Genomic DNA, 27,151 nt, shown 5'->3' on the forward strand with positions numbered 1-27,151 from the left:
CCTTGGGTTCAGCGTTTGAAGGGCAGAGCAGCACCTCGGCCTCCTCCCAGGAGACCTCGCTGGGCAGGGGTGATCGAGGTGGCCTGTGCGCCCTCCTTCCGAGGGGTCAGCCTTCCGCTCTCTGAATGCTCTGCTGCCTTCCAGACGACGCCTTCATCAACCCCCATCTGGCCAAGATCTTCGAGCGGGTCAGGCAGAGTGCAGACTTCATGCCGCTGAAGCAGATGATGGTGAGGCTGTTGCGGCTCAGGGTCCGGGTGCTGGCAGCCCTGCGGGAGGGGGAGGGGGAGGGCCCCTCAGGGTGTCCCCGGCTGTGCTCACGGCCCCTCCCTGGCCTCCCCCTCCAGAAAACTCTCAACAGCGACCTGGGCCCCAACTGGCGGGACAAGCTGGAGTACTTTGAGGAGCGGCCCTTTGCAGCCGCCTCGATTGGGCAGGTGCACCTGGCCCGCATGAAGGGCGGCCGCGAGGTGGCCATGAAGATCCAGGTGGGCACCCAGGGTGTGGGCTCGGTGCCCTCAGGGGCTGCACAGGGCCGAGCCGGGCCCTGCAGTGAGGGGCCTCTGCACCCCACGTCCCCTGTGTGTCCCCGTGCCCAGGGCAAGGCCTGGGTCTCTTCACTTCTGTCCCGGCACTTGGTCAGCAGTGGGTGCTGAGAAGTATTTGCTGAGTGAGTGACTGTAGGAGGGAGGACAGCCTCCCAGCATGCTTGGTTTGGGGGGGTGCAGGGACTGGGGACAAGTGACTGTCTGTCTGGGGCCTGAGCCCAGGGATGGGGATGGGGGAGGGAGCGGTCGGCAGTGGAGAACAGGGTCGTGGTGGGCCCGGGGGTCACGGCAGCACTGGGGGGTCTTGGCTCTGCCTCGCGGAGGTGCGGGGTCCGGGAGGGACACAGCTGGGCAGCTGGTGGGTGGCAGGAGGGCGGGGGCCCCGCGGGGCCCTGCTGTGTCTGTCTGCCTGACTCCCCTCTGTCCCCCGCAGTACCCCGGCGTGGCCCAGAGCATCAGCAGTGACGTCAACAACCTCATGGCCGTGCTGAACATGAGCAACATGCTTCCAGAAGGTCTGAGGCTGCCGCTGGGCAAGGGCAGGCTTGTGGGCGGGCCCTGGGGACCCCGGGGGGCCTCCCGGGGAGCCCCCAGTCCCCCTGACGCCGTCCTCCCTGGCCCAGGCCTGTTCCCTGAGCACCTGATCGACGTGCTGAGGCGGGAGCTGGCCCTCGAGTGTGACTACCAGCGGGAGGCCGCCTGTGCCCGCAGGTTCAGGTGCGGCTCCAGCCTCGGGCCCTTGCCTGTTGCTCCGCTGGGGAGACAGAAGGGGCGGCTTCGGGCAGCCCGTCTTGGGCTGAAGGCCCCCCCGGCTCTGAGGGGCGCTGGCTGGGGTTGGGGCCTGAGGCCGGAGCCGTGTCCCGCCCAGCTTGGGGCATGGCCCTCCGCCTGGGGGGCTCAGCCCCTTGCTGTCCTGTGTGTCGCCCCAGGGCGTTGGTCGGGGTGGGGGATCAAGGAGGCCCGGGTGTCACCTCCCACCCACCCCTGCCAGGGAGCTGCTGAAGGACCACCCCTTCTTCTATGTGCCTGAGATTGTGGACGAGCTCTGCAGCCCCCATGTGCTGACCACGGAGCTGGTGTCCGGCTTCCCCCTGGACCAGGCTGAGGGGCTGAGCCAGGAGATCCGGAATGAGGTGGGTCACAGGGTGGCCCTGGAGCCCCGAGGCCCCCCTGTGGGGCAGAGCGGGCAGGAGGGCTGCTGTGTTTCCCCACCTGGTGGTACGCTTGGCCTCAAAGTCAGCTCTGGGCATGAGGCAGGATGGGGTGGAAGATGGGGAGGGAAATGGGAGTGAGGCTTCCCCGGCCCAGATCCAGGGGCCACCGGGTGGCCCGGCGCTGGTGACGAGGACCCGCCCGGCCCCCAGATCTGCCACAGCATCCTGGTCCTGTGCCTGAGGGAGCTGTTCGAGTTCCACTTCATGCAGACAGACCCCAACTGGTCCAACTTCTTTTATGACCCGCAGCAGCACAAGGTGAGCGCCCAGTGGGGCTCCCATGGGGAGCCTGAGCTCCGCTGGAGCAGGGTCCGAGATCTGGGGGTCTCGGCCCCCCGCCGCCCTGTCCCCCCAACCCGTGCTCCACTGGGGCAAACCCTCCCCGGTATCGCCCGTTCCCAGGTGGCTCTTCTGGACTTCGGGGCAACTCGGGAATATGACAGATCCTTCACGGACCTCTACATCCAGGTAGGGGTGGAGGCAGGGCTTGGCCTTGGCCCGTGCTCTCCTGAGGCTCAGATGGGATGCTTGGGACTCGGGGACGGGCGGGCGGGCTTCCGTCCTCATGTCCCTGCCTGTCCGCAGCGTTTGGTGCCCGTGGATGAGGCCGCAGCTGCCTCGGGCTCAGGGGAGTAAAGGGGAAAGGTGGGTGGGCCGGCAGCTGGCCTGTGTGGGGCGGGGCAGGTGCTGGCTCCCTGGACCCTCAGGAGCTCCCCCTCTGTGTGCTGCCCACGGTCCCCTCTGCACCTCCGCCCAGATCATCAGGGCTGCTGCTAACCGCGACAGGGAGGCCGTGCTGAAGAAGTCCATCGAGATGAAGTTCCTCACCGGCTACGAGGTCAAGGTGAGCCCCCCGTGACTCTGGAGACACACAAGGCCTGCTGAGCCAGACTCAGCCCCAGGCCGACTTCAGTGTGTGTGGGGAGGGTGAGCCATGGACTGCTTTTCCCTTGAAACCTGAAGGGAATCTCAGTTTACAAATGCATGAGATCAGAAGTGACAGCTGCTCTCGAGGGTCTCCACAGGGCCCCTGGGCCGGCCCCACCCCAGCCCCTGGGCTGAGGGCCTCAGAATGCCGGGGGACTGGTCACCAAGCTCTTGTTTTACGCCCCACTGCAGCCCGTTCAAGATCCCAGTCACTGGGCTCATCGTGTTGTCGCTCAGGGCCGGGTGGGCAGATGGGATGGCAAAGCGCAGCCCTCACTCGCTCAGGCCTCAGCGGGGAAAGGGTGAGGGGAGCGCTGGAAGTAATCGTAGCAGCCCTCTACGTGAAGGGGCGAGCATCTGTGTTCCTGTCACTTCAGAAAGCAGCACCTTCCTCTCCTGATGACAGTGGGGAAGGGTTGCAGACACACAGGTGGTCTCAGGTCTGCCACCTACGAGGAGTGCAGAGGCTCAGGTCAGCTCAGGCCTACAGACTGTTCTTTTTGGAATGACAGGTGTTTTGTAAAAGCTTTGAATTCGAGTGCCCCCAGGCAGGGTCACACCCTGCATTCGGCCGCAGACCCCACCACTTCCTTTCTTCTTACACCGAGCCCAGTTCACACATTACATTAATGATGTTCTCCTGGCCCCGTTCTTCAGTCTGGTTGAAACACTCACCTACCTGGCCCACTCCTCGGGGAGCACTCAGCCCAGGCCCCGTGATGGAGCCCTGGGCTGGTGAGGGCTCTTCGATCTCACCTCCATTCGCCTCCCTCCAGGCCATGGAAGATGCCCACTTGGACGCCATCCTTACCCTGGGGGAGGCCTTTGCCTCGGAGGAGCCCTTTGACTTTGGCACGCAGAGCACCACCGAGAAGATCCACAGCCTGATCCCCATCATGCTGAAGCACCGGCTTGTCCCGCCGCCCGAGGAGACCTACTCGCTGCACAGGAAGATGGGGGGCTCCTTCCTCATCTGCTCCAAGCTGAAGGCCCGGTTCCCCTGCAAGGCCATGTTCGAGGAGGCCTACAGCAACTACTGCAGGAGGCAGGCCGAGCAGCAGTAGCCGCGGGCCCGGCCGCTAGGCGGGACCCTCCGTCGTCCTGCCGCTGAAACTAGTAGGAAGCCGGTGGTACCCACGCTCCGTTTAAACTTCACCCCGTGAGAGGGGGCCGCGCTGCTCAGAGCCCGTGGCCAGCACTTCTACACGGTTCTCATCGCTGCGTGGGTGTGGCGTGAGAGGCGCCAGCACGGAAATGCAGCCCCACTGCTGTCTGGCGGAATCTGCTTATTGTTTATGCATCCTCTGAAATGACTCTCGATAAAAAGACGATTTTATTTCCTTTTCCTTTTTGTAACAGGGCTTTTTGCTAATGTGAATGGTAACCAGAAGATGAGAGTTCTCCTTTTGACTCCCTGCCACCAAAAAAACCCCAAAAACGAAACAGAAAAGCCTTTTTGGATTTTATGGAGTGTGTAATACAAGGTTTGTGTGTGTGTGTTTCTAGAATGAGATTTGTGTTTTCTGCCTTTTCCTCTCCGGCTTGGATCTGCACGTGGGAGAAGTGCTGATCTGAGCAGTGCCAACAAGCACTACTTCACCAAGCGAGGCCCACCCACACCTGCTTCTGGCTGGTTCCTAGAGGCTTTTCTTGACAAGCAGAGGTTTCCAGAGAACTGCTGCCTCCTGTGGGGAGGGGCAGGAGCTGCAGAAGGGGAGAGAAAGCCACATGCTCTCTGGGTGTGTGTGGGCCCTTCTTCCCGCTCCGGCGCCTGGGCCTTTTGTGGAAGATGACGTGCACGTGTCACCTGCTTGGACCCAAGGGGTCGTTTCAGGCTGTTAACCTCTGTACAATTCTTGTAATTGTCTGATTTACTTGTTTCAATTAAAAAAAAAATCCTAGCACTGTGGATTAATTCTTTCACTTGTAAAGGATTCTGAGCTGATGATGAGTGAGGGGCCCGAGGTCAGCGTCACACCCTTTCCCGCCTCCAGACGCTTCTGCAAGGTTTGCCCCTGTTCCCAGCGTGAGGCTCTTGGTACCTGAACCTGGAAGGCTCAGCCCATATTCCTCGTCGGAGAAAGGGTGCGGGGAGGGGACGGCACAGCTGCCAGGTCCCTGCCGCAGCAGCTTCCCAGGCCCCACGGCGCAGAGGCGGAGAAGCCACAGCTGCCCCAGAGGCTGTATGACGCAGTGCTGGCAACCGCGGGAAAAGGTTGACACCAGCCCGCAGGGCGAGGGCCTGGCTTGAGCGGCAGTGACACCCACTTCAGGGTTCAGGCGCGGCTGAGGAGCACTTTCCCGGGGCAAACTTCATTCCTCGGTCACGGGGGCGTTTTGAACGTTCAGGCGGGGGCCCTTCTAACGGACTGCGAACACCTTGAAAGGTGCGTCAGATGGTGAAATAACTCGGAGAGATGGCAGTGGTCCCAGATGCGTCCTCAGAGTTTTGGGTTCTTAAAGGAAAATTCCTTTCTGCGGTTTGGGATTGACGGGAACAGACACGCTGGACTCCGGGACAGGATGCAGAGGCTGAGGTGGTCTCCATGACAGCCGCTGGGGGGCCCTTGAGGTTTAGCCCTGAGCCCAGCACCACGCGCCCATCTGCGGTCGGAGCTTCCACAGCCCTTTTAAAGAATGTACGTATTCTAGTTACGCATTAACTCCTGGGATGCTCAAAGTGGGCATTTTTATAGATGAGGAAACTGAGGCTCAGCAGTTATGGTGAGCTGGCCGGACGTCCATGCTCACTCTAGTCCAAGCCAAAGGCTAGCAAACTATGGCCCCTGGGCCAAACCACTGCCTGTTTTCGTAAGTGACGTTTTCACGGTACTGTCCAAGGTGGCGCTTGTGCTACGTGAAATGGAACAGGGAGGGGGGGTCTCAGAACAGTTATTTAGCTGAAGCCAATTTAAGATTTCCTATGTTAAGAAAGGCCTTGCCTGCGTCTCCCCGGCTGTGTCATTCTAACTCAAGAGCTGCAGCACAAGTCGTGGGAAGTGTCCGCTGCTTCTCTGCAGGAGGAAGAAGACGGAAGATCAAACAGCTGCCCTGTTTAGTCAGCGGTGGCACCGGCAGGGAAGTGTGGCTGGGGGCGGGCCCTCAGTGCAGTGGGCTCCCTGCTGGCAATGGCATACAGCAGCGCCGCCCACAAACGAGGGCACGGCCTGGCCTTGCACACTGAGCCAATACCAGGGAAGTTTTGACCAGAAGAGGGGAGTTGAAAGCTTGAAGAGAATGGAACACTATGCCACCTGAGCTATGGAAGGAACTAAGAAAGTCCTAGATTAAACTAACCCCACGTCCTTCTAGTGTAATGAGGAAGCCGGATGAGGAGGGGCTGGCAGAAATTGGGGTCAAACGAGACGAAAAGAGTCAGTCACCTTTCCTCCGTTCCTCAGACTTTTTAATCAGGGAAAAGAAGACAAAATACTCAATTCGAACAGTTCCCTGTTTTATTGCAATACATCAGAGTCTGGTTAATAGTAAGTGATACCAACGTAAAATATCGGCGAGGCGTCTTCTGTTACATTTTGACTGTCCCACCTTAAATATTTCTGTGCAAAAGAATCCACACCATTGTTTGGTAGCAGAGAATCTCATAAAGTTCCCTAAGACAATGAGGGGATAAAACCAAACAAAATGAAATAAGGAGTGATAAGAGGCCAAAGCAGTATCTTTTCCCCTTCCATACACACTTATTTGTCAGCATTATATTCTAAACAAAAAAATGATTACACCCAGGCCATGCAAAACTGTACAATAATATTACAATGAGAAAAAAAACCCTAAAAAATTTATAAAACAAATGGTATTACACTATCAAATAAAAAGGCAGGTCATTTTGTTTTCATGAAATTTCAAGGTTGACTTGTTTTCATCAATTTCCCCCCATAAATGCAATGGTTTGTGTGTGTAACGGTTGTCCCTGGGAAGGGAGAGGAGCGCCGGCGTACCGGCCAGCGCTGAAACGAGAGACCAGCTGAAGCGAGGCCCTCTTGTGGAGCAGGACTCAGCAGAGAACTGCTGGACTTGCAGAATGAAGTCATCACAAGGAAAGGTTTTAAGATGGGTCCAACGAAATGCCATGTGGCTTCTCTAACGAATGCGGGGACGGGGCCACCGAGAGGTGGGGTGCGAGGCGCCCAGTTACTTCCCTGTTCAGCCCAGCGGACCGGGGCAGTGGCAAAGGCTGGCCGCTGCCGAGAATGCCCCTCTGTCCAGAGAGTGGATGCTGAGCTTTACAAAGCTCTGTTCAGCTGGGAGACTACAGTGTTTGTTCGTGGCCAAAGGCCAGCAAACGGCCCTGCTGTACCTGGGGGTTAGGGATGTCCACTCACCCCTCCTCTGGCTTTTCTTTAATGATACCTGAGAGTCCACATAAATGCAACTGGTCTTTCACAGAAGCAGATGCGGCCACTGAGTAGCAAAATGACATGATTCTAACCATATGGAAGGCAGAGAGAGAGAGAGAGAGAGGCTGAGAGCCAGCTGGGGAATGACAGATTGTTGCTGTAAACATAACAGGAATTTCAGATTCTTCCCTGAAACCTGGGTACAAGAATTGCTTGGAAAACTCAGTAGATGGACCCTTTTTAATTGTATTTCATAGGCTTAAAACTGTGCTCCCTGGGAAAGAAGATAAATCACTCAGTGTAGGTATGGGTGTGTGTGTGTGTGTGTGTGTGTGTGTGTGTACACACATAACTAAAGAAGTGAAATCTGCTTTAGCAATCATCTGACAAGGAGGAAGGCTTTTGTTTTTGGCAAAAGGAATATATATATATATATATATATATATATATATATATATATATATATGCATATATGTAATTTTATACACCCAAAGCACGAGCAGATTAAAGTAGTCAGAATTCAAGAGTAGACAACAAATTGGCTGAACAAAGATAGCACCAAATACCAACACATCTAGACTATGCCAGAAATGCCTCTTCACTTATTTTTACTTTCTACTGAGAAGAGAAATGAGTTCCTGCTGCCATATACATTCTTTGAATGTCCTGCATGAAAACAAACAAAGGATAACTTCAGACAGCAACATCACATCTGTTCCATGATCTTTCAGTGATCCCTTTCGATGATCATTACGTTTTCTGTTTCTCTAGAACCCATTCCCCATCTTTCCAAACCATTCTCAAGAAGCTTCTGAAGGTAACTGCTTCATATTTAAGAATGGGGATAGGCCCAGCAGAATGATCATTATCTTGGGAAAATACCTCCCAAACTACTACCCTTGGCAGTGTTTCTCCCCCAAAGTTCTACTATTGGAAGCTAATCATATTTGGGACTGCTCTCTCACTACTGGTAAGACCATTTCAGATTACTGGAGTATAATCCACTGGGTTAATATTACACCTCCTAGTGAGCCCAGCGGCCAAGACAAGCCCTTCTCTTACCTGCCCTGTTGGGGGGCTGCAGGGTATGACTCAACGTAGTGGAGCCCAGACTTCAGGTACGGTTATATTTTGATCCTAAAAGCATCTTTTAAAAATAAACACCTACAGGCAGCAGAAACTTAGTTGTCAAAGCTATAAACTAATGGCTTAGTGTGGAGTCCCATGAATCTCAGCCTGGTCTGCCTCTTCAGGGGAGAAAAGGGAGGCAGGAAGAGGCGAGGGGAAAGGAAAGCAGGGGGAGGGAGGGTCTGGAGGAGAGCGGGCCACGTGCACTCAGCACCTGGCTGGCCGGTTCCCTCCTCTCCCGAGAAGTGTCAAGCTTAAGGAGCTACCGGAGTCCTGGCAATAGCCAGACTCAAGGTCTGACTCTTGCTATCTGAATGCACAAAAATATTTTTACATGACACTTCTTTTCCAAAAGCAAAGGATTTAGAAGGTTAGAATTGTGCAGTAATTTATGCCCATCCAAAGTAAAACACAATCAAATCTGAGCAAGCACCAAGTTCAAATGTCAAAGCTGTTATTATTTTAAAATTCTCTATTGTAACATTTTATAATATAATCCCCAAACAGGATCCTTTCTTCCCTCACTGAACCTCAGTAACCTGCTCCAGAGAGTGGCATCAGTGGAAATGGTATAGCTCCCTGTGGCTTGTGGTGGGAAGGCCAGCACAGCTGCTGCTGAGGAGAAAGATGTGAAATCGGGGCCGGGGTGAAACGACAGTGCTCAAACACTGCAATTCAGACAAGCAACGGCAGGAAAATCCTTCCATTTCAGCTGAATTTTAAAGAAGAGAGCAGAAAATCTGTTTCTATTTCTCAGAGAAATTTAGATTAAAAAGTAAAAGAGAGGCAGATTCTCTTTACTTCCATGAAATATTTTTATTTCTATCTCTTTCTCTCTCATGTGCTTAACTGGTGAAATGACTCTGGAGACATGAAGTCCTGGTCCTGCATCTCATTTCCTTGTGGTAATTAAAACAGCGGGAATCCAAATGGAAATGTGACTAACACCACAGTACAGCCAACTGGGGGAGGAAAAGCTTAAGCAGCCAAGATGGCCACGCGGGCTGACTTCCTGCCTGCGCCCGGGCTGAGCGCGTCCATTTCCCACTGGGTGCGGGAAAGAGTATTTGGTTAAGGCTGGTCAAGTCCTTGCGTTTGAGGTTTTACCTTATTTGGTAACTAAACCCCTTTCCCAGGCTTATCTGAGGAAGCCCACACCCCCTCAACACACCCCCCCCACCCCAGAGAAGCCGCCACAGCCGGGGCCCAGACGCCTCGCTGCCACTCAGGGAGTAAGGGGATTAGCCAAGGAGAAAAAGCACTTTCATGAACCCTTTTATGGACCTTCAGAAACTATGACATTCCTTGTGTCCTTTCTGGTGGAAGGGAGCCAGAAGGTGACAAAATGCATTTCTACATTCATCAGCAGAAGACACCAAAATATAGTAATAAATGAGAAGTGTGGTTCAAATTCTACTGCTAGAAAAAGAAATGTCTTGGATAGAAGTAAATATGCCTTTTAATGATGCTGCTGAAGAGGCTTCAAATGTTAAAAGTCTGGTTTCCAGGTCACACTCCAAACCGATGAAACCAAAGCCTTGGAACGTTCCCTGAAGCTCCCAGGTGACTGCGGCCAGTGTGAGGAATGCGCTAAGGGGAATTCCCACGCCTCTCCCTCTCCCTGTGAACGTCAGCTGGAGGCCTTTCTACCCTTTAATTACTTAGGTGGAAAACAGACAAGAAACAACACATTTCTTTAAATTAAATGATCTCTGTCTCATATATGCATCCATCTTTTGTTGAATACAAGATGCTTCTTTTTATTATATACAGTCAGTATTTAACCTCTACATTGGTGTATTTAGTTAAACTCTATTTTGTAGTAAAATATGCATCGTTTTAGTGAACAGGGACTTACTGGCAACGATCAGGTCGACATTCACTGTGGTGCTGAAGGGGCTTGGCGTGCCTGGGGCCCACTGGCCCACTGTGCTGTCTCAGGGCTACAACGAGACTCTACTGTGAAAACAATGGCTGTCTAATCTTATTCTTATCGCTTACATTTGTGTAATCTGCCTACTTAAGCTACCTTTCAGGGGAGGGGTGAAGTATTCTGGAAAGCAACGCTAAGTGTATGAAATGAAATCGGTATTAATCTGAGCTGCTCAATGAAAGTCTGCCTTTACGGGCTGTCGCTGTTCAGTCGAGGGGGCGTGGACGCGAGTCCCAGAGGCAGAATTCCTGAGTCCCCGCCTGCTACTGCTGCGGCCCTGGCGCTTCCAGGCAGGGGTGGGGGGGTGGGGGATGACAGTGAGAGCACAGGGTGAGCGAGCGGAGGGGAGCCCAGAGCGGCCGCTGCCGGCGTCTGGTCTGAGAGCGGAGGCCACTCACGGGTCCCAGCTCCCGCGGTCGGTGCTCTCCAGGGAGAGGCTCTTGGTCTTCCGGGGCGACACCGGGCTGGGAGGGCTGCTCAGGTTGGAACTGTTGGAAGCCGTGGAATGCCTCGGAGAATCAGAGTCCTGTGAGGCCCAGAGGAAGACGTCAGGGAGCGGCAGAGGGGCGGGAGGGGCTCAGGCCACCACGGGTCCCCTCCAACCACCCTGGCCAATGAACTGACGTGACTTTTCTCCCGCCAGTAGAAAGCCCCGTTTCTGAGCTGAGTAAGAGGCACAGAATACAACAAACGCTCAGTCCCTTCTGCAGGTCTTTAGAAATGTAGGCCGTTTTCATACAAAAGCTATGAGAAGTCTGAACACCTCCAGGGAGACTGCAGTTTGCAACCCAAGTGACTGGCTCCGCCACCCCCGCTGCGGTGAGTGGCTGATCCCTGCGGCAGCGGAGGCCAGGCTCAAGGCGGTGGGCCGGCTTTGGGAAACGCACTCGCCTGTCCTCGTTCAGGACTTCTCCAAACCCCTGTCCCCAGACAGAGGTGCTGCCCACGCGGTACTCACCTCTGCGTCGTAGTCCCTCGCCGGGGCGTCACTTCCCTGGTCCAGGCCTCCCGAGGACAGCGAGCCCTCTGACGGGGAGGGCATGGGCTGCCGCTTTGCACTGTAGCTTCCTCCAGAGAATTCTCTCTTTAATGCACTGCCGTTCTGTGCGGATGACCCTACAGCACATCGTTCAGGTGAAACTTTATACGTGCAGAAGGGGACGATCCTCTAGAAAGCGCACAGACTGCTGAGGTGACGAGCCATCCTTCCCGCTGCCCTGGGGTCACCCTCCCGCTTAGAGCCCTTCACTGATGGGCCGTGAGTCCAGCTGCGTTACCCTGACACCCAAGCCCACCTCGGAGCCCAGCCGCCAGGGCTGCTGGGTGAGCGGGCAGCACTCACCGGGCCGCTGGCCCCTGCTCGCACTGGCCGTGCCCAGGCTGCCCTGCTTGCTAGACAATTCCACAGAATCAATCTTCCAGTCTCCACCCACGTGCTACTGCCTGAGTGAGTTTTCTTTCCTACTCCCTGGAGCTCCTACAGCACTTCTTATCACCTCTTTCAGAGCATTTGGATCTTATGTTGTAATTATGTGCCTGCTATTCTTTGAACAGAAGGACGGTCTTTGCCTCTGCAGGACCCGGTGCAGGACCGGGTATGCAGCAGGTGCTCAAAACACACGTGCTAAACGATGAAGCAGAACAGAACAGTTCGCAGAAGTGAAGACCATGCCACCTGATGATGCATAACTGTCACTTAACTTGTAGAGAATTTTCATAAAAAACACAAAGGAACAAAAGAGAAGCATTTTCACTCCACAGGGCAAAAAGCCTGAGATACAAAAATGAGGTGAGTTTCTTTAAAATCACACTCTATTTTGATCTTAGAGTTGGGGTACATCAAAGGAGGACGGGCACCATTCAGAGGAAGAAAAAGGATGACCAAAATAATCTTAGAAATATTGGGGTATTGTGAGTACCTGTTTAAAACTCTTAGCATTCCCTACTATTCTTTAGTTTTTACTGAAAAATGTTTTAATCTTGCTGAGCTGCAATATTAAGATCACTGGTCAAAAAAGACTGTGAGACCGCGTTGAGGTTTTAGCACAACTATGAGGTATAGACTGTGAAGCCTGTCTGCTGAAGCCCTGTCCTTGGTGATCTCCCCCAGCTTCCTTCCAGTTTCGGTTTGTTTCCTGAGCCCCTCAGCTGTGTCACCATAATTTACTTACTGCAGACGTTACCAACACTGGTTGTATGCTGCATATTATATTATGGAGCTTTAAAAACACCAGTGCCTGGGCCCCATCCCAGACCAATAGTAACAGAACTTCTGACTTAACTTTTAAAAGCCCTTCTGATGATTCTAGAATGCATCTCAGGCTGAGAACCACTGACTTAATCTTACTTCCAACACTCCGTCCAGTTTCTAAGGCATCTGTCACCAGACATATACTGATTTTCATTTGTTGATGTGTTTCTTTGGCTATGTACTCTTTACTTTTTTGATGTGGATCTTATGTCTCCTTAGATTACAACCTAATTGAAGGCATAAATCACTTTTTATGATTTCTCTTTCAATTCCAGGTCTAGTTTAGTGCTCAACTTAACAAAAGCTGTAATGTAAGTTACTATTTTTAAAATTTTGTCGCTCTGAATAAAAAACCCAAACTGCCAGAGAGCTCTGCTGCTCTGCTTACTAACCTGTGTGACCTTAAGCAAGTTATTTTATCTAAGTCTCAGTTTTCTTCATTTGTAAATAAGAAAATAAATTCTACCTTATGGGATTTTTGTGGGAACTGAGCACTCAATACACGGAGAATGAAACGTAAGACGGAAGGTGTGTGAGGGGGCTGCCCAGAGCTTAGTACGCACTTACTGGGCTCTTTTCCTCCGTCCTAGTGATCGTTTATAGAACAGAGAACTTAATCCACCTCTGTGATTTACACTTTTTCTTTTCTTTTTTTTTTTTAACTTTGGGAATGTTCATTTCAGAGAAAACTTACACTCAACCACCCTCATCTTAAAAAATTGAGATGGGCTGTTTTGATTGAACAGCAAAGGGGGACAATCTGAAAACTGTGGTCCCAACTCAGGCAGGGTCTCTTCCAAAGAGTTCTAGATGGTGATTCAGGGGGTTGGGTCCCAGATCTCTTGGGGTGACGGTGTCTAACTCTGCATGACCTCTAGGAGAGTCTGCAGGCTCCCCAGTGAGCCTGTCACTGACAGGAGCGGGTAGAGTCACAGTGGAAAGCTCTGTGTTAATTTGACTTCAGTCAGGAAGCCATCGCAAGTCTGGCCCTGGAAGAGCCTGTGCTTCTGGTTCTGGAGGTTGACAACATGGAACCCCGTTTCTTCTTGTGTCTCTCTTGGCAGGCTGTCCTTCTGGAAATTCTTTACGTGAGCTGGGCTACTCTTGAAGCCAGCAAGAAGCACTCTAAATGGCAGATGCCCCTTGGAATTCCTGGGCTGGTCTTCCTCTTAACCTCTATACAGACAGCTTGGTACCAAGAATCTCAAGAAGGCCACGCCTGATTATTGCATTAAAGGCCTTGACAGGGATTTGGAGCTGGCTCCAGTCTGTAGCTTGCGTATTGTCAGCAATGACAGTGGACCCTCACTTCAGCGCTCCTAAGGAGATGGCTACTCAGCCCTTTAAATCTCTGTATTACAGGTCCTATCCTTACCTGCAATTCCACAAATCCAAAAGCCCTGAAAACCAAAACTTTTTTCGTACGTTTGATGTAAATTCATGTGGTGGCAGACTTAATCTGAACTGACTGGAGGCTGATTACAGACTTCACTTAAAAAGAGTACATTTATTTATATATTCATAGTATGACTAGTCATAAATTTTGCTGTATAAATATTAATATGTTTGTAGGTGCTGTCTTAGATCTTGCTAGGAATGTAATACAATATATGGTAGATTCCCTTATAAAATAAAAAAAAAAAATCTTAATTCTGAAAACAGGTATCTGGCCCCAGGAGTTTTGGGTAAGGGATTATGAATTTAACTATTAATATTGTGATACTTTCTTTGCATCTCAAGTGTTGATAGCTTCTGGTTAGTTATATTAAATCTGTTATCTTATCGAGCTACCATTAGTAAAAAGATAATTCATAAAATGGTTGCCGTTTTTCCAACTGGCTAGATATTTTCATTGTAATCTAGGCTACACACTGCTTAGAGATGACTTTGGGAGATGACAACAAGAAAGTCACAAGATGGACACTTCAACTTCTGCCTGTCGACTGAAACTCCTTGCACGCGCTCTGTACGTCTGCAGCCAGTCTCTGCAGCAGGCGCCTGTCCTTGGTTTGCAGGCCCGGGGCGGGGTCCTCCCATGGTCCCAGGGGTGGTCTGTGTGATCACCAGCAGACTGTAGAAGCGATGGCATGTCCCTTCTGAGACCGCTGCTCGGTCTCTCTGTCTCAGGTCACTTGCTCTGTGGGAAGCCAGCGGCCATGTCACCAGGGCACTCAGGCCCACGGTGGTGAGGAACAGAGGCCTGCCAACAACCATGTGAGTGAGCTGGGAAGTGGCTTCTCTAGTCCCAGTTGAGCTTGGAGTTGATGGCAGCCCCGGCAGACAGCTTGACTGCAGCTTCCTGAGAGGCCCTGAGCCAGGACCATCCAGCTAAGTTCCCAGATCCCTGACCCTCAGAAACTGTGAGAGATAATAGACGTTTGCTCTTTTACGCTTCTAAATTTTGGGGTAATTTGTTCCACAGCAAGAGGACAAATGGTATTCCAGCACCCTTCACTTCTGTGTTGCCAGAGCCTAAAACCAAGAGCTGGGCACAAGGCGGGTGCTGACACCGGCGTCCTCAGCATGAACAGTGCGTGAAGGAGGACACTCAGTCTGCACCGGGAGGCCTGACTCCAATGTCTCACATTCAAGAATACAAGGCAACGAATACGCTTCTGCCTGAATGACTCTGAACTGTGAGCTGGAGTTACTACCGTCTGTTCTTCTCAGAGCTCAGCTGCAGGGAGGTGAGGGAGGCTTCGTTAGCATTACCCCGGGTCCACCCTGGGCCTGCGTTTGCTCGGGCGCACTTGCCCCGCTCTCTCTGATCGAAGCCAATACCAGGTTACTTCTGAGAAAGTGACAGAAAAGCAGCTGTTGGCCAAGAACAGTCTTGCCCTAATGGTCCTTGCCTACTTAAAACTCTTCGGAGGTTTCCCACTGTGTTTTTAAAAAAATAAAAAATGTCTTACGTTGGTCCCCAAGTCCCTGCTTGATCTGACCCTTGCCTACCTCTTGAGCTGTACTCTTTGTCACTCCCTGCCCACTACCAGGTAGCCACTGTGCCTCCTTTCAGTTACTCAAACATGAGTCAATGTGACTGCACCCCGGGGCGGGCACGTGACCTTGCTAATTATTCTAAGTGCGAATTCATCCTCAACAGCTACTGCCTGTTACTCTCTATTTCTGTCCCCTGTTTATTCCCTTCGGGGCATTTATCATCACAATTTGTAGTGCTGTTTGTCTGTCTCCCACATGGACTGTACCTTCTAAAAGGATTCTATGACTGTTTTCGTAACAGCTGCACTTGTGCCTACTAGGCGTTACCCAGCCAGGCCTGAGACACTGGCCACCGATGACGCACGGCTGCTACCTTGCTATGGAAATGCTCCCTGCAGCCGGGGCCACTTACTTGCTGACAGGCCACTGCTGGCACTCATGGAGCGACCAGGTTCAGGGCGGGATTTGGTGATAGATGGAATACTGACCGAGCCACTGAATGCTGTCCGACTTTCCTGAGGCCGAGGGTTCTAAAATCAAAAGAGAAAGAAAAATTCTTCATCCAGAGTGAAACTGATTTTCTACAGAGATGTCTATTTTTCACCCTAATTTCAAGAAATAAAGTTGTCTTGACCAGAGTGATACAGAACAAGAAACAGATTATATAATCCCTCCCGCCCGCAAAAGTGCTAAAGCCCTGACAGAGGTAACCCTCACCCCAACCAAGGATAAGTGCTTATCTTTATACTTACTGAAATACTTACCAACAGATAACAATTTTGTTCTTGTTGTTGTGAGTGCAGTAAGTGAAAGTTACGTGGTTAGAAGTGACAGTGAGGTGTAGAATTACATGGACCTCTGCAGATAACTGAAACAAAGCTTTTGCTACATATGAGATTTTTATTTTCTTAGGATAATTCAAAAGCTGAACAAGCCCATTTAGAAGAAAGTCACTTAAAAGTACATTCTTCTCGAGTACACCTTCTGTTGTCCTGATACTGAAGGTGCCACTTGCATGTTCCCCTCCCAGTCACCGGGCAGCCTTCCTGCCTCACAGACAGACGGCAGCACCACGAGTCATAAATATGACGCTTGTTAACAATCACAGCCTGGGTGAAGTCATTTAACTTGGGAGTGTTGGTGTGAGAAGTTTCCCATCTAATATTGAATAATGTTGGTGTCCAAGGGAGGAAAATGAGCCAGAGAGTGCTCTGGAAGTCACACACACCTAGAGAGGTGGTGCGTAGGACCAGCTGTCTGAACACGGTCTCCTCGATGGCCCTAACCTTTTCAGACCAGAAGGGGTGTCAGGTCTGGTACCTGAGAGAAGGTTATGGCAACACAACTAATGCAGGGCCACAGCTAGCAAACATCCACTAACATCTCTTGGAAAACATGCACTAATATATCTTGAAAAACTCCAAATCATACATTTTAAAGAATCACACATATTGAGATTTGGCTGGCTGGCTGGCTCTAAATTCAACCATTGCCATTTTGGTTCATATATCAAATTTGCAAAGTCCATGTAATTCTTACTGTGTTATTTGTTTAAAGCAAACACTTTACCTTTTTTTCTCTAAGAAAATAAAAAAATTTAAAACAGAAAACAGTGCTAGCATTTCAACAGCCACTCATAGGAGCAACCCTGAGAGATGCCGATGACATGCATACAATGCAGCAGAGTCAAGTTCAAGAGAGATGGGGATATCAGTTTAAACCTTTAAATTTTTATTGTTTTTGCTATTAACCTTAAGGTACCTTTGTGTCGTCCTTTTCTATAAAACAAACCTACCCTAGAAAAAAATGGCAAAAATTAAGCCTATAAAAATACCAGTGGTTTAGTAACACTGAATGTTGAGGTAATAAAAGAATGATACACAGAAGATATGTTCTGGGGGGGGAAAAAAAAAACACACAAAACCCAAACCCAACAGTTTATCATTCATTCAGCTGAAGTTCAACTTCATTATGAAGTAATGTGAAACCTAAGCTGATGGTCCTTTTCCTGCACAAATATGCTTAAGATTAGGGTAAAACTTCCACCAATCGTAGTGTTTCTATTTATAGAAGACTAACTTAAGCAACATTTCCACAATCTTTTATATCAAAAATTCTTGACTGGTTAGTTTATACAACTTCCCCTAGAATCCACTACCTGAAATCTGTTACCAAGCAAATTGAAGCTTAGTTTATCATAAGTAATCTTATCTTGTGAAATAAGACACTTAAATGACATTATAGTTTAATGTCAATAACAATGACATTTAAAACATCACAATTTAGAATGCAAACAAAAATACAAAAATAAACTTCTCACCCTACAGGTAATTTTCTTATTGGAAAATTACTTTACTAAATACACAAATAAAAAAATGGATGCTATTATTTTCTAAGCCAGAGGAAATGCGTTTGCATGATACAATCTAAATATTTTATTATCTGCAAAACAAACTTGAGAAAATGCTCCCTTGAAGTCAGTACATATTTCTTGACAGATGTATGGATATTCAGCTTGAATGGCCACTTGCTCTCCATCCCACTGCAGAGACACTAGTTACAAAGATGCAAGGCTGCGTGGAAGGACCCAGTGGCAGGTACCACGGTCCTTCAGAATGCAGCGCACTCTGTGCTTTTTTCTCTTGTTGATTTACTTCTCTTATCTTGGATCCTGGCTGGAATTAAAGATGCATCAGCAACTCAAAGATTAGAAAGACTACTTTCTTTTGGTAATTTTTCCTGTTATTCACTGGTACTATTATACTTTATAATTTTGAGAATTGTGAGCTTTTCAAGGAGGGGTTTATTGTAGATAAAAGGCCTTTGGACAGGCCCTTCTGTAGACTTTAACTTCACTAAATATAAAAAATTTCTCTGAACTGAACTGGTTTTAGGGTAACGAGCAATACAGAATTCAGAAATTCTAGATCCCTTTTTTGTTTGTTTTTAATAGAATAAAGACTTACTCAGGGGCTATTTCTTATGGTATCCGTAATGAAAAATATCATGACGGGATGATGTTTTATTAGACATAGAAAAACCTCCAATACGGTTTTAGAAATAAAACTGAAATCTTCCCAAATCCTCATCTTTTTCCTCAAAAGAAGAAAAAAGTAGAACTCCAAGACAGAAGAGGAGGAAGAGGAAGAATAGAAGTTTGGCAACAGAGAAACAGGCCAAAGGGAAACGTTCACAGAATGTACCCCCTTGGCGGTGTTACTTATGAAGCCAGGCAGAGATCCGCACATGGTTAGTACAAGTTAACACCTAACTCAGCTGTTCATACCCTCAGAGTCATAAAGCTTGGTGTACCGGGGACAGAGCGTAGAGACGGGGAATATTCAGGGTTTATGGAATCAGGAGAGAGAAATTTTTCAGCAGAATTAACAGTCATGTGATAGATGTGCTCAAAGTTGATCGGAGAGGAGATCAGACCGGAGTGATGATGAGGGGATGGATAAGGGAAACCCGGCTATCAAAAACAACAGAAAGAAGAAAAAGGTAATGAGGTAATGAAAATGGATTGACTGGATATATGTGACATTTCAGACAACATGCATGTAGAAAAAATGAAGTAAGTATCTCACATCAAGAATTGAATCCATAATGAAATACTTTTAGGCCTTAGAAAGTTAAATTTTGTAATCCTCTTGCCAGTTACCTAAAGAGCTGATTTGCAAAAAATCATTTGCCTCATAAACTTATTCTCTCTTATTACTATCAAGCTGAGTAGAAACTGGACTTTCAGAGATACAAGTAGATTTTCAAAATTTAGTTCAGTATTTTCCTATGTGATAGAATCAAAACATGGCAAAAATCTACCAAAAACATTAGGGATAGAAAAAGCGAGAAATAATTATAGAAAAGAACAAGTGAACCTACAACCAGCCTCTCACCAAAAGCGTTATGAAACTGTTCCTTTAGAAACTAAAACCATTTCCTGGTATTTATAGACTTGACATGTGTTTGCTTTTACTGATCTTATCTTCCCGTAACAGAAATAGTAACTGTGGAACATACCAATTATTGGTTTACCTTTAAGTAGCCCAAGCTTATCTCCACTTAGACACCCAAAGAACATGTTTGTTTTTAACAAGAGAACAACCTTCTCTTCAATGTTCAGGTGTATTTTTAAAAAATGAAATAATGTAATACTAAAGACACAGAAGAAAGTTTTTGAAAACAAGGGCTCTAGTTTTTCATGTTAAAATAACTTGTGAACATTTGGGAACTGTCACTCAGCACCCAGTCACCTTCTCTAATGGGAACTTTCAAAGTTCAGCTTCTGAGAACAACTGTGTTTCAGGAAAACATCCTACCATCTCTTCATTAGAGACAGGCTGAATGACTTCCCAGAGACACGCTGACTGATATTCTCATGAGTTGAGATGAGCTTTCTTTGTTAAAAAAAAAAAATCTGGTAAATTAGGGAAGCTTAAAAGAAAGGTAGAGATGTGAGTGAAACCAGTACTTTCTAAGGTTCTTTTCAAAAAGATAAAACTATTGATATAAATGTAACTTTAAGAAGTAAAATTACTTCATAAAAGTCTAAAAGGCCACCGAGCTTGAAATTTTATTTGTTAACAATTTTAGGAATGGGTAAAAGGCTAGGAGAAATTTTATGTGCTAAAAAAAATAAATCTTTTAGAGGTAAAATATTACTCTTGCATTCAACTAGAGACAAATCTATTCTTTATTACAAGTATCCACTTATGAAAAAAGGTAAATGACAAAAAGGATTCAAGGAAACTACTACCGTATGTATTTGTAAGACACATATGCTGTTTTATATTAATTGCTTATATTCTCTTGGCTCACTACGACACATATGAAAGATTTCCTATATCACATCTGATATAGGAGATAAAAGAAAAAAATGACTCCTTACCCTTACTATCTTTTCCACATTCATGAGGCAAACAACCCTTTTCAGCATCATTTTGGTACAAAGGAAACAGAATAAGCTCCCAAAGACATTCAATAAACTCTCTAAGATTGTAAGTATTTCAGAGAAAGGCAATACTGATTAGAGTAAGTTAAACATAAAAATTTCTGGGGTACATGCTCTTTGCACGAATGACAACATCATGGCTTTGGTATTTGAAAGTGCTTCTTATACATGTTAACGTTAGATGAATTAAATTCATCTTTATTTTTGGAAATAGTTCATTAAATATAGAAAATTACAGTGGAAAGAACATACTAAAATCTGAGATCATATTAAAATATCACAAGCTTTTTAATACATGTATACACACACACACATATACACACACACACAGAGGTACAGACATGTGTATTATTTTCTTTTCAGACATGCATATTACTGTGTTGTTTACCAGTGTCTACTCCAAGGTAGGTACAGTTCTGGCATGACAGTATATCAAAAAATATTTGTTAAGTGATTAAATGGATGCCTATGAAAAACCCCAGCTTTTATGTTCTTTGCTAGTGAAAGGAAGAAAGCCAGGTGAAAATAAAGAACAGGAGTTCAGACACATAACATCTTTGCTACAATACTACATGTACAGGTGAACAGGTTTCAAAAATTTACACCAACTTCTTGTCTTGGGCATTCAAAAGTGCTTATGTGATAAGAAAACATGAAAGGAATGAAAAGGAACATTAAAAACTGGATTGCACCTCTAGGTTAAAAAGTCACTTGTGTTAATTACAAAAAGAACCAGCAAGGCAGTCATGGGTTAACAAAATCAGTGACACTAATACTAAAAATCAAGAGGTCTAATGGGAATAAGTAGCCAGCACAGGAGGCCCCGTGTCATGGGGTCAGATCGATGTTGAATCTTTGGGAAATGCTATCTGAACTTGTTTTGCCCAGTAATTAAGAATGGACCTTATTCTGAACAACAACAATGACAAAACAGAGATTTCGTTTACTTTATGTGGTGGGAGGGTGAAGGGAGAAAAAGGAGGGATGCTGGGATATGAAAGTTCTTACAATGCTTGAAATTTCACATTTTGCTTCAGTGTGCTTATTCAGGGTGTAGAAAGACCAAGTCTTACTGTGAATGAAGGTCTGAAAAAAATTCTGGAACATTAGCAAACTGATTTTTCACCTGGTCAAGCAGAGGAACATTTTATTAAATCCTGAAACTATTTCTCCTTAAGGAACATACTGTGGGATATAACAGAATTTATAGAAAAATTTTCCATAATTCTTCTTGCTATGTTATTGGAATATATGAGAGGGAAACCGTACTGTTCTTTTTTTGTACACCAGAATGAAGCAAGTGTGAGAGAAAGTTTAATTTTAAAAGCATAATACCCATTAAAACCTTGTTCACTACTGAAATAATTTTGTATTTGCTGATATGTTGCTTTGCAACATATGGATGTATTTGAAATTTGTATGCCTCTATCCCTCCATAATGCTACCTACATAGCAGATGTTGAAAAACTATTTACTAACTAAATTTCAAAAATTTTCACATTGATCTATCAAATATAAGCTATACATATATTCACATTTCAACTGTTTATCACCATTAAAAAATTCTCTCTCCTACGGTACTTTGTACTTGACCTTGTAGCTTCTGTAAGGAAACATGACAGAAGCTTTTGGACTGCGTGGCTCTGCTCCGTTTACTTCTGAGAATAAAGGAAAACCAGACTGAGGACTTAAGTAAATGTTCAGAACGGGAAAAGAATGGAGAAAAATCTGAACTCTCATTCCCAGGCAAAAGCTGAAAAAGTAGTATATAGCTTTTAGATATGATAGATAAGTGTAACAGTTAACTATGTAAACTCAGTCTTTATTTACTCTCAATATTTTCAGCTTAATATTTATGCTCAGCCTTAAATTTCTTAATTCGTTTTAATTACTATATCAAGATTGGCTGTAATCTTTTTGCATACTTTATTTATATCTACCTAGCACGGCTAATAAAAATCCCCATTTCAAAAGGTTAACTGACTATTCTGAATGATTTGAAAGGAAGTAATGGTACTATAATCGTATAATAATATCTTGATAATGATGAAAAAACAATGACAGTAAGAACATCACATCCATTCCTAAACAGGGCAACTGGTCAATTGAGATATTTATAATGCGGAACTCAGGCTCAAATTAGTGCAGATTTTTTTGGTTCCTCCTATGAAAGAAATGCAAAAACTACCTTTAAGAGCTTAACATTTTTATTAAAAAAACTTGACTGTACAAACTGTATTACCTATTATTTTTTCTGTCAGTGATACATGTGTATATCTTCTATCACAGTAGAGTTAAGTAATGTGGGTAATTAACACAGACTGCCTCAGAAAGAGCTTTAGGTCGAGATTTACATATCACCTCCCAAACTGTCATAGCATTTAAATCATGCCTAAAATTCTGTGCAAAATCTAGATGCTATCACCACCTATCAAAAGAGTCATGTTAAAGTTTCAATAGTTTGTTGAGAGTACCATGATACTGAAATGTTACAGAGCTTGGATAATTAGCTAATTCCACTAATGTTCTTAATCTCAATATATTAGGTCCAAGAATCCAATCTTCATGTTGTTAAAAAAAAAACAAACCACACAACAGTTTTCCTATGTTGTACTTTTTTAAAAATACAAGACTGACTAGGCAACACGTCTGTAATGGGCAGAGGAAAAAGATTTATTTCATAATCAGATGAGAGGTGTGACCGTTAATGATCAAGCTAATGTTCTTTGGGGGGCAAATATCTGTGTTGAATTGCTAAAACTTAGTGAAATTTTAGTAATTAGGTAACAAAGTTCTGAATCTTGGTATAGAATGTCTCCAAATCTGGTGGTTTATTTCTCCAACAATAGTAAATCTAGGTGTGGGAGAAGTATATAGGGTATTCAACTAAATAAGAACTTGGTATGTTTGGTTTTTGATACACATCTATATTTTATGTTTTTCTCATCAGCTATGTCATTATGCATCTTACATATATTGTGATATACTGAGATAAACATTTCCTCATTATACTAATATGTCTTTTTAAGTCTTATATGTATTTAAGTGCACACACACATTCATATGTATCCACCCCCTCCCCCCTCCAACTTAGTCTTAACCCCATTTATATTCACATTCACTCTTCATTTCTCTTACCATGGGCAGGTCTTTTAGAATCTGTATTCCATCTCCCGGACCCATGTGTGCTATGTGGTTAAAATTAGTTGGGTTGGAAATTAATTTATTTCTCATTTCTGGATCTCGCAGCATCTCCCTGCAAGAGAAAACACCTGTTTAAACGCTTTTATTCCAAGACCAATCTAGACAATTTTAGAGAAAAATTAAGTTTCATAAAAATAAACTGTGAAATCATGTTAATAAGGATAGAATTAAAATAATAGAATATACTAAGTTAAACATTTACTTAGAAGATTTTGTTTTAAATTTTAAAAAAGATCTTATGATTTTTGGTGGGAAAACAGAGAGGGTTATTTTAGTGTTTAAATATCAAAGAAGCTCTACTCTATTTTACAGATAATTCTGAACATTTTATGTACATCTTCTTAAATAATTGCTAATATATTAGAAATGTTTTTATATGTAACTGGAAATACTACAAGCCTATTTCTGTTTGGTCATGAGAATAGTTAACCTGCACAGGTATGTTCTATGTTTATAAAAGCCCACATTCTAAAAATTGTAACTATTCCATATACATAGAGAAATGAATCAAAATATGGTACTTTAATCTAGTACACACTCACAATTTGGAAAGTATTAGTTAAAATTACACTGAGAAATACATTCATTATTGCAGTTTTTAACACCATAGATGATGATGACAGACTTTCAGAGATCAAATTTTCCTTCCAAATCAAATACAGTATTATTACCAAATAGTCCTTCTGATGCTATAGGCATCTTTAGATGAGTATGAATTAAATATCTACCTCCTTTGTTGCATCCTTTCCTCTTCTGGAACTCTGAAGGAATAACGCCTCTTATTGTTAATATTTCTAACCATTTGTTTCCGACTATTATCTGATGTTTCAGGAACTACCAGTTCATCCCCTTCTGTTAAAAAAAAACAAAAAAACAAAGAACAATGATGTTCTTTAAAGTGCTAAGATGCTTTTCATCCATTAATCTCCAAGACAGTACAAACATCAATCAATTATACAAGTATATGCAATTCTGATTTTTTAAAGTTGTGTTGATAAATCATAGTAAATAAGTAATAATTTTCAACGAAATATATGTAAACAAATATATGCTGAAATTAAATATAGCTTACAGAGTATATTTTCACTTTTATTTGATTATAAACATAAAATGGTACAATTTTACTAGAAGAAAAAAAGGAAAATGTAGTTGCTTTGGTGTCCTATCACTTTGGCCACCCCACCCCCAATATCTCTACACCATCTTCTCCCTCCTTCCCAGTATTGGTTTCAATGGCTTAGGGTGTTAAAAAGCTCTTATTGTTGACCTGCACAGTAATCAGGCATAAATGGTAAATTATCCATGAAAATGATAAGTTAAAATTTTTTTATATATTAAAACATGTCCTTTGTAGATCCAATTTGCAAGATGTGGAGTACAGGAAAGGAATTGTGTTTACTCTGGCTTCCTTTACTAAAAGTAAGAATCTTATTGCTATTTCTACTCTTCTAATCTTCAGGGGATACTTAATTATGTACACCTAGTCACCTAATGCCCACCTATCTCAATTTTAATACCTAGAAGTAAACAAAACTCTTAGCCATGGGCTCCCAAAACATGCTGGGATATGGTAAACATCCTCTAAAACAGACAACTGTATCCATACAACATGATGAATTCCATTCTCTAAATAAGGTAAGGAAAAAGAGAAAAGCCAATCTTTAGAAGTTTATAACACCCAAAAAGTTAAAGTGAGAAAAATGTAGTAGGAAGAAGCCAAAGGAGCCTGTAAGGCAAGCCAAAGCAAGATGATTAGTAAAAAAAAAAAAAGCAACATTCTCCTTGTATCATAATAATAGCTTTATCAGATTGCTTTCCTAACAGCAAATGTTAAAAGGATAAAATTTTAAAAGTAGACGAGAATTTGAGAGTTGGAATTTGAGAATTATGAGGGTGAAGCAGATCTTGGTGAGTTGCAGTGGCAACGGGAGATTTTGGACAGCCAGCGGACTGCAAGAGCACTTTGGGCTCCTGAGAGATGAAAGAGAAACAGACAAGACAGAGAAATAGAATTTCCTTTCCTTTTCAAAGGATAAGACAGGAAATAGGATTTCCTTTCCTTTTCAAAGGATAAGACAACTATGTTGAAATTTTGTCAGGTCTTCCTTCTCCAAGCTCCACCTTTACTCCTAGCCTAGAGTAGAAAGATGAGAGCATAAAAAAAGATGAGTTGGAATAGGTTTTATCCTATAGAGACAAATTGGGTTATGGACACATTCTACAATCGTTACATACAGTGAGAAGAGGGTGGATTTAATGTTGTCTAATACCTGAATATCCTTTCTCAAGTCATACTGCAATATCCTCTTAGCATAGGACTTTTCCTACAGTCACCAGTCTGTATACCAAGAAGCCTCCAGTGCCAAGAGGATATACCAGAGCATCAAATCTGAAGCCAAGAAATTTGTGTGTATCTTAGTACTTAAAAACAAACAAAACAAAAATGACAAACTTTTGACGGTATTTTTTTTTTGATAGACTATACAAATTTATTGGAAGAATATGGGGGAAAAAAGAAAAGCATTAAGGAATATAATAATCCCACTACCCAGAGATAACTATTATAAACATTTTAATGTGTTTTCTTAATGCCAATGTTTTTACTTACATTTAAGTCAAATTATTATTCTAAATACATAATGTACCATAATTACATCTTCATTAACTAGATCCACCAGAAAAGATCATAAATTTATGAATACCTCTGTTACGGAGAAATTTGTTGCTAAGACATGAGAATAACTTATATCATTATAATAATATCTGTTAAAAGTGAGATTTTAACTGTTCAGAGGCACTCTCTGGCAATCAACCTAATTAGATGTGTGCAGTCTCCCTGGCCAGGACTCACTTCACTACTTTGGATGCTGCCCTTGTCCTGTCCATAGCACCCAGGTTCCCATTCCCTCTCCTGACTCTGGGCCCTCTGGTGACTTTCCTCTTGTCCCTGCTTCTGTTGCCCATGTTGTCATTAGCACTTCAAAAGTTCTAAGCCCTATGCATTGGCAGAAGATGTATTCCAATAGTCCCAAAACGGAACTCTGGATGAGTTTTCATAATTTTAGTGCTACAAATTTTGGCTAGGTTCTACAGTATTAAAAAGTACAGAAGATATATTCAGTTATACTTTTTCTATTTACCTCAGTACTCCACAGAAAAATAACAAGGTAGGTCAGAATCAAATATTTTGCCTATACAAAATATTTTGCCTATGTGAGCCTGAACAGAACGACTTTTTGTCTAGTAGTTTATCTCAATATATTGATAGTATGTATTGAAGTTGTATTGAAGTTGATAGTGGTCAACTTCACAGACTTTGGAGTAAGATACACCTGAGTTTAAGTGGCAGAGCCACTTATTATCTTCAGCAGTCAGATTAGCGAGAATACTTCTATGAAGCTCTCCTACTAATGTGTATTTTCTTACCTGCCATCTTATTTTTGAAATATATTAATCTAATCGTCTCCAACCCTAAAAGATTTAATGATCCTTCACTGTTTAAGGGTCGAACCTAAAATAATAAAAAATAAAATTAGTATTTCAACAAAATTCAAAAATTAAATCATAAAACTTTTGAGATATTTATAAAGCACACACTATTAAGACCTTTAATTTATCCTTCCTCTTCAGGAAGGAAATCAACAATTCTGACTAGAAAGGTATAAAGTTATCTAACTTGAACAAACACAGTTATAATGAT

General features: G+C 44.8%; 2 protein-coding genes across 16 annotated transcripts in view; one reads left to right on the forward strand and one right to left on the reverse strand.

Moving 5' to 3' along the window:
- The window catches only part of COQ8A (coenzyme Q8A), a 50,318-nt gene extending 45,739 nt beyond the window's left edge, over nucleotides 1–4,579 (forward strand). For both annotated transcript variants that reach the window (XM_007167190.2, XM_007167191.2), the window contains exons 7-15: nucleotides 145–230; nucleotides 348–488; nucleotides 982–1,063; nucleotides 1,172–1,265; nucleotides 1,540–1,681; nucleotides 1,913–2,020; nucleotides 2,165–2,230; nucleotides 2,520–2,606; nucleotides 3,466–4,579. In XM_007167190.2, the coding sequence (XP_007167252.1) occupies nucleotides 145–230; nucleotides 348–488; nucleotides 982–1,063; nucleotides 1,172–1,265; nucleotides 1,540–1,681; nucleotides 1,913–2,020; nucleotides 2,165–2,230; nucleotides 2,520–2,606; nucleotides 3,466–3,753 (1,094 nt within the window). In that variant the 3' untranslated portion in view covers nucleotides 3,754–4,579. The remainder of the gene's footprint in view (nucleotides 1–144; nucleotides 231–347; nucleotides 489–981; nucleotides 1,064–1,171; nucleotides 1,266–1,539; nucleotides 1,682–1,912; nucleotides 2,021–2,164; nucleotides 2,231–2,519; nucleotides 2,607–3,465) is intronic.
- A 1,551-nt stretch (nucleotides 4,580–6,130) lies between these two features.
- The window catches only part of CDC42BPA (CDC42 binding protein kinase alpha), a 322,438-nt gene continuing 301,417 nt past the window's right edge, over nucleotides 6,131–27,151 (reverse strand). For 9 of the 14 annotated variants that reach the window (XM_007167184.2, XM_007167178.2, XM_007167177.2 and 6 more), the window contains 7 exons: nucleotides 26,878–26,962; nucleotides 24,180–24,303; nucleotides 23,386–23,503; nucleotides 18,583–18,768; nucleotides 15,709–15,826; nucleotides 11,064–11,221; nucleotides 6,131–10,631 (listed from right to left, as the gene is read on the reverse strand). In XM_007167184.2, coding sequence (XP_007167246.2) covers nucleotides 10,500–10,631; nucleotides 11,064–11,221; nucleotides 15,709–15,826; nucleotides 18,583–18,768; nucleotides 23,386–23,503; nucleotides 24,180–24,303; nucleotides 26,878–26,962 — 921 coding nt within the window. In that variant the 3' untranslated portion in view covers nucleotides 6,131–10,499. The remainder of the gene's footprint in view (nucleotides 10,632–11,063; nucleotides 11,222–15,708; nucleotides 15,827–18,582; nucleotides 18,769–23,385; nucleotides 23,504–24,179; nucleotides 24,304–26,877; nucleotides 26,963–27,151) is intronic. The other 5 variants (XM_007167189.2, XM_057542574.1, XM_007167186.2 and 2 more) reach the window with 1 other exon arrangement.

Source organism: Balaenoptera acutorostrata, chromosome 1 (genome assembly GCF_949987535.1).
Source record: "Balaenoptera acutorostrata chromosome 1, mBalAcu1.1, whole genome shotgun sequence".
Classification (NCBI taxonomy): domain Eukaryota; kingdom Metazoa; phylum Chordata; class Mammalia; order Artiodactyla; family Balaenopteridae; genus Balaenoptera; species Balaenoptera acutorostrata.